This window comes from Tyto alba, unplaced genomic scaffold, assembly GCF_018691265.1.
Source record: "Tyto alba isolate M040663 unplaced genomic scaffold, T.alba_DEE_v4.0 Super-Scaffold_2, whole genome shotgun sequence".
Classification (NCBI taxonomy): domain Eukaryota; kingdom Metazoa; phylum Chordata; class Aves; order Strigiformes; family Tytonidae; genus Tyto; species Tyto alba.
The window spans coordinates 40,600,930-40,613,789 of record NW_024881282.1 but is presented as its reverse complement, the minus strand read 5'-3'; the positions used below and the strand labels follow the sequence as shown (position 1 = coordinate 40,613,789).

Genomic DNA, 12,860 nt, shown 5'->3' with positions numbered 1-12,860 from the left:
TGACTAGGCCACCTGTAAAAACTTTCCATGAATCATTACTAGCTTCTGAAAAGCTTAACCTAAAAGTAAGCAACTTCAAAAATATACATATTGTATATGAGTTTGTCCAGCTCAAAGCCTTTGAAAATTACAGAAAGCAGTAGTTATTCTCCTCTTAAATAAAACCAACCTTCCAGTCTTTTATCTAAAATGCTAGACAATCATTTCATATGCTGTAATTTGCAAACAAAATGAGTTGGTTTTGTGAAAAGGTTTCAGACTTGAATCTTAAATTCCTTTTACTTATTTGTCAATGTTTGATTTTCAGGCTAAATTGTGATTTTTGTTTGTTCTCACATTATTAAAATGGTTGCTTTACATTTAAAAAATAGTTTCATAAAACTGGAACGAATATTTAAAGGCTTGCAGTATTTTGTCTGTTTCCTCAAAGCATCTTTAAATTGAGCTTCAAAAACAAACAGCGAACTACATTAATTCATATATTTAAAGAAAATGGACTAAAAATTCTGAGAAATACTGAGTCACATTCTGCAAATATTAATTGCAGGTTTTTTATTACAATTCTTTGGAGATTGCTTTCTTTTTCTGAAATGAATACAGAAGTTTCACATTTGATACCTGCTTCTTTTCTTATAACTATTCCGCATTCAACTTTTGGCTAGAGATTATTTGTATCAAAGTAAACAGCATTAAGCATTGATTCATCACAGTACTGATAATAAACACTTATTTTTATTATTGAAACAAATGTGACTGTATAGACACTACACGGTCACTTCAAACCCCATAGTTTAAGACGTTTTGAAGATGTTTCTGTGCTTTTACCTACATGCCGGACATGCCTTTTAATAAAATAATACTTTTAAGGAAGTTCATGACATGTTACCTATATAATTTATACTCCTTGGTCTCTTCAAATTGCATTTAATTAAGGCCTTTATTATTTAAATGAATGGGAAGTTACGAAGTATTGGAATAATCTAAGCGGAAGGCCAGGGGCTGATCCCCTTCAGTGAAGCACTTTGGTCCGGCCCATCATCTTTTCTCAGGAGCGATAAGAAATTGCTTTTGGAGTATCAAATGCCACCTGAAGAACGACACCCCCTCCCAACCCACCGCCCAGTGCCCTCAAACCCTGCCAGCACCCAGCCCAGCACGCCTAAGCTCAGCCCACGGCTTGGGCAGCCTTTCCATACCAAAACCTTCCCCTCCTTGGCATCAGCTCGGTTTTCGATGGCCGGGGCAGGAGCCCTGGCTGTTGGCATTAGGGAGGGCCACGCTTGCAAAGAGGAGAGCAACGGGGACCAGGGGGAGGAGGGAGCGGAGAGGGAGGAAGGGAGGGGATTATTGCTTGGGATGGCCGTGGGTGGTAATGGCTTGCAAGACCCTGGTCTTCAGGCCACCGAGTTTGGGCTACCCTGACTTACATTTTAAGTGGTTTTTTGATACATGACTTTGAGAAATATTTTCTGTGCTCTTCTTTCTAAAAATCACAGGCAGCCATATCGTATACGTTTCTTTTTTTTTCCATCTTCATTTCAGAGGTTTTGTGAGAGATTTAACCAATTAGATGTTTTTAATAAACAAATCTAGAGGCTCATATTTCTTTTGTCCTTAAAGTTGGAATGCTGTCCTACAGACAATTGAAAACAGCATCGCCCTAATAGATTAAATCTGCTTGCACTAGTTTTAAAAAGACATTTTGGCTCTTGTTATCAGCAGAAACATATTAGTCTGTAGAAAACAAAGAAAACACGTACATGCTAGGATACAGCTTGACTCTAACCAGCACAGAGGATCCTCTCAAAAGCTTTTTTTTTTAAAAAAAAATAAAATCCCATTATACAGAGTTTCTAAAATGATTTGGGACTTTTAAATGAGCTTTGAAAAAGTGTATGATAAATTTAAAAATCTGGCATTCTGACCTGGAATAACCCACACACAAAGCGAACAGCATTGTCAGGAGAGATGCCGCTTAGCTCGGTTCCCACAGATTTGGACTTGTTACCCTGAATTCAACGGTCCTCAAGCGTGGCCTGATGAGCACTGGTGACTCCCCACGCCACAGAACCAGAGAGAAGGTTTTAAGTCTAAAAGTCTGATGATACTGATTGACTGTGGTGCATCGATCTACAAAGTCTATGAAATACTTTCTTAATCGACATGGCTAGCCTTGAGATTTGAACAGTTAGAGGGGAGTTGAGCTGAACCCAAGTTGGCTCAAATATGGATGTGTGTGTGTATGTATATGTTAGTCCCTAAAACTAGTTCGGCATAGAGCCGAACTACCCTTCTAAAGTTTTGTTGAACTGGGGCCGGAACTGAACTGGAAGAACTTTAGTCAGGGCAAAACCCAAACAAAACTGAAACGAAAGTTTAAGGGCTTCTCTCCTTGGACTTAAAGTATCACCTGTGTGCATTCTAATTTTGTAACTGCAGAGTACAATCAACCCCTGGGGTGCACTGCTGAAGATGAACTCAAAACACCAGTAGCGCCTTTAGTTTCTGCTAGTGAATTTGCAGCACTAGTTACAAACCAGTGGAAGAAAAAGGAAACATCAGATTTTCCCTTTAATCAGATTTGGACCTCTGCTGTCATCCTCTTCCTTCCTAGGCTTATCTGTTTTCTTTCACCGCTTTCCTTCTTTGCAATTCTGTTTAGACTGTAAGCAAAGACATGACTAAATGCTGGCTGTACGACTGCTACCATTTGCTTGAGTGGGAACTGGAGTTGCTCTGTGCATATCCGTATGTTTTGCTAACTTTCTAAGATATTCTTGGACAGTATAAAATAAATAATCCTAATTGCCTCATCTGGCAAAAAGATACAGTAAATGCAAGTGATGTAACGGCTTGTCTTCATTTTCTATTTGAAAATGTAGGCACATTATCTGCAATGAAATGCAGCTGTCAGGATTACAATGATGTGATATTTTAAGTCTCCAAGTTTGGTCATACCAGTTCCAGATACAATACAGTTCCTTAGATCGTGACTGAAAAAAAAAGAGCTGGCAATCAGAAAGACAAGAAGCTAAGAAAGGAAACTTTCAGTAGCTGTACAGCGCTGTTCTGAGGAACGATCATATAGATGGTTTGTGATGTTCTCTGCATTGTTTACAAATATATTTTCTCACAACTGGTAATACAGACTATCCATGACATGAAAATTTAAAACCACCGTAGCTGTACTTTGGCTACAACAGCAGCACGCTTCTTGTCTCAGAGTTACCAATGATGACTGACTTGTGTGGTTTCCAGTGTTGTCAAGGTCACAGGAAATATGTTAATAGATCACTCTGAAACAACCCATAGGAGTATTTAAATTTTTTATGTCTGTGTTCCTAGAAGACTAACACATGCGCCTGAGACAAAAAACCATTTACTTTGGTTTAACAGATGTATTGGAATAAGATATTATTTATTAATTATTTAAAAGCAATTTAAACCCCTTGTATCAAATTTATTGTCTGGAAATAATCCTAGATAAAAGCATTATGTCAATTAAACCAAAATATTGCTTTAAAATTGCCAAATAAGTAGCCTCTCTGCAGAAGCTGGCCACATAATAAATGTATAGAATTTTTTAAACATATATTGAATCCAGCATACAAACTTTGCCTTGAAGACTGTAATTTACATTCTGCATCCACATGAATTTTCAACTTTGCAGCCAGCCATGGGAAAATCAAAGGAAAAGGATCTAAGCTTTCTGACTGTGACTAAATGTGTATCTTTATGCAAAATCTTGTAGATAAATATCATGTTAAACATATGCAGTACGTAGGCTCCACCAATAATATTTTCAGTTACATTTTTCCATGGCAAATATTTCCTGAATACAATATCTAGGAAAGGCATGTAAAGGTTTCCATCACTAACTTCCAAATACCTTTAAATCTTCCAAATACCCATAAATCTGTACGATTAATCTAAACTGACTGTACAAATGGGATTCACATGGTGGCAACATTTCTAGCAGCAGCTGCAGCAATCACCTTTTCTGCTTTTCCAGAGGGTGGGCATCAGCAAGCCTAGCAGACCACAGCCAGCTCGCTGTGGTTGCCTGCAGCTTCAAGGTATGGTGTTCTAGCTCTGCAGGATTTTTTTTTTTTTTTCATCACGATTGCAGTCCAGACATGAAAGAAAAGGGCTGACACTGCTCAAGCCCGTGTGACACCTGACACCTACATAAAGACAGAAAAAAGAGTTCTTCTATGATATGTGATAGGAAATGACACCGCCTCGTTTTTATTGCTCTATGAATCACCGTTTTCTCTCTTCTACCGTACTTTGGTTTCAAATATTCATATAAAATGATGTGAAAGATGTTTTTGTATTCCATAATAGATGAATAAAACTACGAGAATGTGCACAGCACGCTGGATATTACTTTACTAAATGGTTTTCATCTATGAAAGCCTCATTTGTAGGCTTTTCAGATGAAAGTAATGAAGCTAAGTATATACAGTACTGAATATAATATTGCTGTGTGTTTGATATGATGATAGTAGCACCTGGATGAAGTTTGGCTTAGCATGTACTTGCGAATAGGAACCAGATTCCCCAGAGAGTAAAGAGATCAGCTGTTTCTAATGTCACAAGAACTTTTTTTTTTTTTCAATTTCTAATTTAATTTTAGGTACAACTCCTCCACTCGCTAAAAAAAAAAAAAAAAAAAAAAAAAGGACAAAAACCCCCCACAAACAAAACAACAATCCACCACGCAGATGCTGAGAACGCTGCCAGTCCTCCAAACTCCTGGAAAGAAGCGCCCTTCCCGCAGCCACCCCCCGGCCCCGAGCTGCGGCCTCTCTCCCTCGGGCTGGACTCGAGCTCGCGTGGGGTCGCCTCGGCGCATGCCGACAGTCCAGGCCGCGGTTTGCTCCCCGCGTGGGACGCCCACTCGCGAAGCTGGCCGCAGCCGGCCGGTCCAGCCACTCCACAGCCCCGCCGCGAACGGCGGCTCCGCGCTCCCCCCCCACACCAACGACACAGACCCCACAGCGGACCCCCCTCACCCCGCCCCGCGGCCCACCTTCCCGGGTGGGAGGCGGCCGGGCGCCCTGCCCCGCTGCCCACAGCTGACATGGCGGCCGCGGCGGCGTCCCCTCCCCGCGCCCTCAGCGGGGCCGGCAGCGGCGGCCCTTCCTCGGCCGGCCCGCAGCAGGGCGGCGGCGGCGGCTTCCGGCGAAGCCCTCTTGCCTTCAACAAAGATGGTGCTCCCCGCGCAGGCTCCGGGGCGCCCTGTGTAGTTCCCCACTTCCCTCTCGTAAGTACGGGGCGAGGGCGGAGGGGGCTCTCCCCTCACAGCGCTCGCCGCCCCGCGGTGCGGTGCGTTGCCGTGCCGGCGGCCCCGCTCGCCCCGGCCCGGCCCGGCCCGGCTCCGCCCGCTGCCGCTGAGGGGGAAGCAGGAGCAAAGGCGTCAGCCCGAGCCGCGCCGAGGGGCCGTTCGGCGGCGGTCCCCCGCGCTGCGGGGCCGGGGCAGGGGCTGGGCTTCCGCGGGGCGGGCCGGGGCGGCCGGGGCCGCGGGCCGGCGGCAGCAGCAGCAGCGCCCGCCTCCGCTGCAGCAGCCGTGCCCGGAGCCGGGCGGGGCGGGCGGGCGGGCGGGCGGGGTGCTGCTGCTGACAGCCGGGCTGCAGCCGCGGCGGGAGGCTCGGGGTTGGGGTGCCAGCCGGTCGGGCAGCCGGCCCCCCACTGCTACAGGAGCAGCAGCTTCCAGACCTCGGTTACAGGGAAGAAGTTACAAGAAAAACTTGATTTATTTTTTGGGTGGGGTGGGGTGGGTGCGGGGCGGAGATTTTTAACTTGTAGGGATGCTGTGAAAAGCCAAAATCGCTCATGGATTAGGCAGGGCAAACCATATTCTTAGCTAGGCAGGCACATGGGGATGTACTCGCCGCCCAGTGCAGTTGGTGTTTGGGAAAATGCCAGAGAGTTTCTAGCCAAGAACTAAGTGAATGTCCTTTTTAGGATCAGAGGAGGTCATTTCAGAGTCAAGGCTTTCAAAAGTTTGATCCTTATTCACAGACAAATTGTGTGTCATGATCCAGAAAAAGATGCAAACCTGCCTGTGTTGGTGTGGTGATAAGTCAAGGACTCCACTCATTCAGTGGGATGTAGGAGTGTAGTTCTCAAAATTTGGCTCTACAGTGGAAAAGAAGTGTTTTTAGAGGTATCTGGGGAAGACTTGAGCCATGCCATCTTTTGAGTAAATGGACGTCTCATCTTACTTTCTCTCTATCACCAGCATTGCTAGAGAAAATTTATTTTACAGCTTAATTTGGATCTCTAGATATAGGCTGCGATTATAATTTAAGTTAATTCTATGTTGCACTAAACTCTGTCCCTACACTGTTACACACCAAAATATGTTTCCGTATCTGCCTGCTTAGTTCCTGACTCAGACATTTCCTTCTGATGGTAAACACACACAGAGAAATACTTAATCTTTAAAAAGACCTTAAAAATGAGTATACTCCATCCTGGAAGTTCACTGCGCCAGTGACCTTGCTGTTAAGGGCTTTAAATCCACAGTTGTGCTCCCTCTGCAGTCAGCGAGCTAAAGGCCTTTTCCAGCAAAACCTCCCCCTTCAGATCCATGACTTGAGAAGCGTTTTTCAGTGCAGGAAGGTGTAAAACAGATGGTTTTGAAAGGGTCTTATTTTTAAGAAGTGTTGACCACTTTGGTCATGGAGGAGGGGAGCTCATCAAGTACTGTACAGTGACTGGAGAAGTTGACGTTCCTCATCCGGCACATGGGTGAGGAAGCTCTGGGACAGGGACTCTCGGGGGCCTGTGCAGAATGTGAAGCACAAGAGCTTTGTAGCATCTGAAACAGTTTTCTGCCTGGTTTGAGGTAACACCTTGAGAGCTGCTGTTGGGTGCCTGCCTTGAACTCTGCAAGGGCTTCATGAGCTCGGGGCAGGGTCAGGGAATCCTGGAAGGGAGAAATATTGGGTATCTGCTGCCTGAATTTTATCTGGTTTTGCTTTAGTCCAGTGATTGCTCCCAGTAGTGTAAAGGTAGTGCATGATAGAGACCAGAATCTTCAGTATCACCTGTCCAAAATGAGCATCCTAGCATCAAATGGGGAAATCCAGTTCTCTTTCTTGCCTGCACTTTTTCCATCTCCTTGCTTGCACAGTCATCACACTTTGGATGATGTTTGAGCTGTGCTTGGAAAACTACCATTTTTTAAGGACGTGTGCAGGGATAGCTGTTGTTTGATTACCAAATGACCCCTAAACAGAAGATAGGCACCTAAAAATTCACTTCAGTATACGAGAAACATACTGGGTAACCCAGGAAAAATGGAGTCCTTCTGGGAAGGTGCCATCCAACAATGCTTTCAGCACTTGGGGGAAGTGTTTTCAGGAAGTGACTTTGTCAGAAGGTGTCACAGACAGGATTTTCCAGTATCTCTCAAGATTTTAGGCTCTTGTATTCTGTCCAAGATGCCATTTACGTGCCTACATGTTCCGTTGGTTGCCCGCCCTAGATTTCAACAACCAGGCCAACCGTCTAACCTTTGATGGGGCCTTGGGAGTCAGTAGGCATCTCTCACGATATAAAGACCATCAGGTTTCTTACAAAAGCTTCGAGAATCTCTGCCTCTCCTTGAATCCTCAAGCTGAAGTACAGTTTCTGCAAGGTCTAGCTGTTCGAACAGCAGCCTTTAGTTTAATTATCAGAAACTCTCTTGGTAATCATATTCAACACCTGCTGCAGTTTTTTGGCTTCATTATTTAGTCATGAGAATGTATTTAATTGTATTACTGTCATTTTCCTTTTCAAGTGCCATTAATGGGCCTAGGGATATGTTTGTTGTTGTTAAGAACTAGGCTAGACATCTTGATTTGGTTCATAGGTCTGGCACGGACCCCTGATATGATCTTGGATGAGTTGCTTGGTCTCTCCAGACTTTGATTCCTCTTCTGTAGAGTGGCTATAAAGTACATATTTTCTAGATTTTGTTTAGTCAGAGCGTTAGTCAAGTGAAATGGAAGCTGGTAGAGGGCATCCAATTGCTTCCTGTGAACACATTAAAAGGGCAAATACCAGGGAGCGAGAAGAGCTCCTTCAGCTAAAGAACAGTTTTGGCAGAACAAATGCCTATAAATAGAAGGTGGGTGAACTTGAGATGGAAATTTGAAGAAAGTTTCTCATTATCAGAGCAGCCTTCCAGGATGAGTCAGGGGAGAACACCTTGGTGTGTAAGGTACATTTCTACCCCTCCTAAAATGAAAATGCTTCATGTAGGACAAAGCTACCTGCTGACCCTGTCCCTGCTGCTGCCTGGCTACGATGCATCTACCATTCCTGCTGCTGCTTTTACACTGCTGCAATAGCATCAGAGGCATCGGGAACAGAGGTCAGGTGTGACATCTCTCTGACTTTTTGGGCGTAGAGTCTCTTAAGGATGTCAGATGCCCTAGCTGCCTTTAGTATGGGCCTTGACCAGTTAGTAAGAGGGATTACTTGGCATGGATTATTCCAGCAAAGGTCTGGTCTTCACAGTGCCAAAGGTTTTCTTCCTGTCTAATATTTTCCAGAAATAGTTGCATTTTAGCTTGTGAGGCAGTGAAATCTGAGTGGAAAGAAGATGGTGGGGATCATTAATAGTTTTCCCAGATTGGTGATTTTGAGTTTGTCATTCTTTCTAAAGGTTGCCAGGTATCAAACATCCCTTCTGGATGCTAATGGTTGAAGTAGCTCAATCTTCACACATTTCCCTACTCCTTTTTTCATGCTCTAGGTTGTCAGATGGATGCCAGAGACAAGCAGCTTTTACGCTCCTTGCGCCTGGAGCTCTGCACAGAGGTGCTGGTGGATGGAGTTGTTATTCAGTATCTCTACCAAGAAGGCATTCTCACAGACAGTCATGTTCAAGAAATAAAATCGCAAACCACCAGCCAGAGGAAAACCATGATGCTTCTTGATATTCTCCCCACCAGAGGACCCAAGGCTTTTGATGTGTTCTTGGATTCCTTACAGGAGTTCCCGTGGGTTAAAGACAAGCTCATGGTGAAGCGGAAGGAAATGACAGTACAAGATCCTGCAGGTAAGGCCAGGGTTGTTGTTGCTGATATTTTGAGACTATTGAATGTACCACTGATTTCAACTTATGCGTCATGGAGATATGGAGCATGATACCAAGAAAAGGGGGCAGCCTGAATTTCCTGGAAGCCAGCCAAATGCCAGGAAGTATTGCAAAGATTGGGGACTGAGCAGGGCTGACTTTCAGGAGACCTGGAGACAGCAGGAGAGGCTGGGATGTAGGAGGATGCAAACTCCATTAACTCAAAGGGAGCAGACTATAAAAAGTACTTTTGACTAGCTGCAGAACCATCTTTTCACCATGCATACCTGATTATTGTTTTTATGTATGTTTTACAGTGGTTTGTTTCTGGATTGTTCATATTGACAGAATTTTTATTTATTTACTTTTATTATGATTTTAATGTCATTTTGATTTAGTAGAATAAGCTAATTTAGACTTATTTAGTTTATTATGTTTACTGGAGTGCAAATATCTAGGATCATGACTTCAAAATTACTAGCCATCGCTTAGTTTTAAAACAGATTTAGGAGCTAACTGATTCAGTGGGTGGTATATAACCTTATTTAGTCAAATTTTTGGCTTTCTGACATTTAAATGTACTTATGAAACTAGTTTTCTGGATTTGATGTTTGTTCAGAGGTGATTTCATTACCAATACGTGCATGCAGTTGTTGAGCTGTTTGAAGTCAAGACAACTGCTCGATTCTGGTAGCAGGTGCTGGCTACTATCCTCATCATGTTACCAGAGAAATAGTGAAATAGTCTTCACTTGGGAACGTTGTTTCCAAGCAGTCTGATAACTCTTCTCCAAGCCCTCTGCTCACCCCCCAGCCCTGCCCGGTCCCCACATCTCTCCTCCCTCCTGCTCGCCACCCCCCCCCCCCCCCCCCCCCGGAGTTTGGTCATACATGTTTTGATGCACATGACGTGATTTTTCCAGTGTCAGTGGGCTTTGCGTGAGACTGAAAGCCTGTGAAGATGGGTGACTAAGACCCGCTGACCATCATGTGCACCTGCATCCCAGTTAGCTGCATGTTCAAGAACGTTTTGTCAAGATCTGCTGGACAAATCTGACATCTTACCTTAGGACATTTTTAATGGAATATTGTGACAGCTTGTCTTTTCGTTGGGTCTCTCTGGAGGTTGCTTTATGCTTGCTCAGAAATGGGTAAATAATTTTCAGAATTTGGGAAATAAATGTCCTGTACTGCCCATAGGGGAAAACACTGCGAGTGCTCAGCACAGTGCAAACTTGTGGGATTGAGTGTGGAGAGGACCTTGCTCACAGTTATGATGAATCCTGTCATGCTAATATTCTTTATTTGCCTTACAGATCAGCCTGTTCATTTGCTAATTGCTGGTTAAACTGCTGAATAATCCTTACAGTTCCAGAAATGCACTCACAGCCATGGAGTATTAGATGGCTGTGTGTGCTTTATTACTAGAAAAATTGTTTCTGATTTTTGTTCTTTTGATTATTTTGTGGATTATTTTGTGGATTGCTTGTTCCCATTCTTGATCTCTTATGACTAGCATGCTGGATTTATGCATATCAGGTTCTCCAGTTTCGACTGGGCTGACTGTACTTGATAACCCTATTGCCAAATTTTGTGTATAAATTAGAAAAGGCTTCCAGATTAGATCAAAGGTTAATATTATTTTTACAGTGGCAATACAGAGTGTAAGAACAGGATAAGAGGCAGATAGACAAGTTTGTTTTAATATTTAGGCACGTTCTTTAGAAGCCAAAGAAAGAGAGCACCATCTGTGCCCTAATAAATGCTGAGTGCACCCTAGAATGAATTGGAAACTATGGTGGCATCATCAGTGCTGATTATATGCAAGAAAATGTGGTTTGGGATAAAAAGCCTCGCTTTGCATTCTAAACAACAAACTTACAAGCTTTTGTCTCAGCAGACTACTTGAGCATATGCTTGGCCTTAAGCATGGAAAAAGCCATGGGCTCTAATAAAACTATAAGCATACTTAAAATTAAATGTATTCTTTAGTGCCATGCTAGATAACTTCTGCCTTATTGGAAACAGTTCTTAAAAGTAATGATTTGTCAGTGGCAATTTCTTTTAAAGAATCCATTTGTAGTGAAAAAAGCCTGACACATACACACTACCTTTTTTTAGACCCTAAAACTTTAAAAATTGAAGTTGGTTTTACGGCTCTAGATTTTTAAATCTCTTTTTCCTTTGAATCATGCATACTTATGGAAATCGCATGCATGCTGTTCACTTGTTTATGCTCAATTAAAATTCTGTTTACTCAAGCAAAATATCCTCAGTTTTTGCAGATCTTTTGCAGGACTAAGGACTGGCGGCAAATTGTTCCTAGAAGGAAGGCTTTATTTTACAGTCTTTCACTTTTCCACTGACTACATGTAGGATTTTTAGTCAGTAGAAGTAGACTATCAGGTTTTCTCTATTGGAACATAAAAAATGTGGCATGTACACAGTGATTTTTCTATGCAGGCCTTTAGATTATTGTGCATTTTGCTCAGAGATCAGGCTTTCGATCATTGTTTCAGCTGAGAAATATAGTCTGTTGGTTCCCAGTTAAAAAAAAAAAAATCACAACTGTACTTGTTAAGAAGCTTTTAATTTATTTTCTTCCCCTAGTAAAAAGACAAAAAACAAAACAACAAACCAACTGAACCAAACAAACCACAATTTCAGAAGGACAGAAATAAAAACATTTTTGGCTATATAGTATAAATATGATCTGGTGGACCGAGCAGCTACAAAATGGAAGCCAAAGTCTGAGACCTAAAGAAGACACTGCCTCTGACTCATTGTGAGCCTTCGGGCAAATTCTTCCAAGGCAATGGATTTATTGATTTCCAAGTTCTGTAACTCCGTGTAATGTTCATGGAGCAGCATAGAGTGTAACTGTAAATTGGCCCAGGATTCAACCCAGAGGATGCTGTTTGGCTGCTTGCAAATAAATTAACTTTAAAACCTCTGATATCCTGAGTTTTATTGCTGAATGTCAGTTGACTTAAAAATAATAGTTCTGTATAGTGTTATCTGCTGTAGTTCCAAGGAACACAGAAGACCTTAATCCTTCTGAGCACAGGGAATAATTTTTCCAAGGGAATCAGGAGATTGACGAGCAGCCAGGTAGGGCCACTGAATCTGTATAATTGCAGCAGAGAGATCCAAGATTCCTTCCCTTTGCTTGTTTACTTTATGCACAGGACAGCCTTTTGCCTAGTCACTTTCCTCTTCTCTCATGTGCATCTGTCAGATGACCACAGCTTTGGGGAGACCTTTTCTTAAGGTAGGGAAAGCATCATTGTAAAACCTCAAAATCTCAATAAGAAAACTTAAAGTCATGTGCTTTTGGAGGTAAATATTTATAACTTTAATTGATTTCAAGATGATAGGGTGTGTTTCTTGCTTGTGTAAGAACTTGTGATAAAACAGTTCACCCTGTGCAGAGTGGCATTGCAAGACTTAATCATTATAAACATCAACTGCAGCATGACTTCCTAGTTTTGAAGATCAAAACTTTTGCCCTAGTAAGAGTTAACAAAAATAATGTGGGTCTGTTTTGTTGGGAAAAAACTATTCTGTTTTTTCTGCCCTAGTTTGGACAACTTTATGCCTTTGTCAGGAACATAAATCTTCAATATAGTATTATAATTCTTACGAGAAACTACAGCTGTTGGCAACAGAATTCCATTCTTTCTAGGAACAGCAAACAGTTACTTAATATTTTTTGCACTGACTGAAAAATACAAGATTCGATGGCATTTGTTTATCAGAATGTTTTTCTAATCTCTCTCTGC

General features: G+C 42.6%; 1 protein-coding gene across 1 annotated transcript in view; it reads left to right on the top strand.

Moving 5' to 3' along the window:
- Positions 1-5,036: 5,036 nt before the first annotated feature.
- The window catches only part of CRADD (CASP2 and RIPK1 domain containing adaptor with death domain), an 83,077-nt gene continuing 75,253 nt past the window's right edge, over positions 5,037-12,860 (top strand). The window contains exons 1-2 of the mRNA XM_042791996.1: positions 5,037-5,269; positions 8,756-9,061. Of these exons, the coding sequence (XP_042647930.1) occupies positions 8,764-9,061 (298 nt within the window). The 5' untranslated portion in view covers positions 5,037-5,269; positions 8,756-8,763. The remainder of the gene's footprint in view (positions 5,270-8,755; positions 9,062-12,860) is intronic.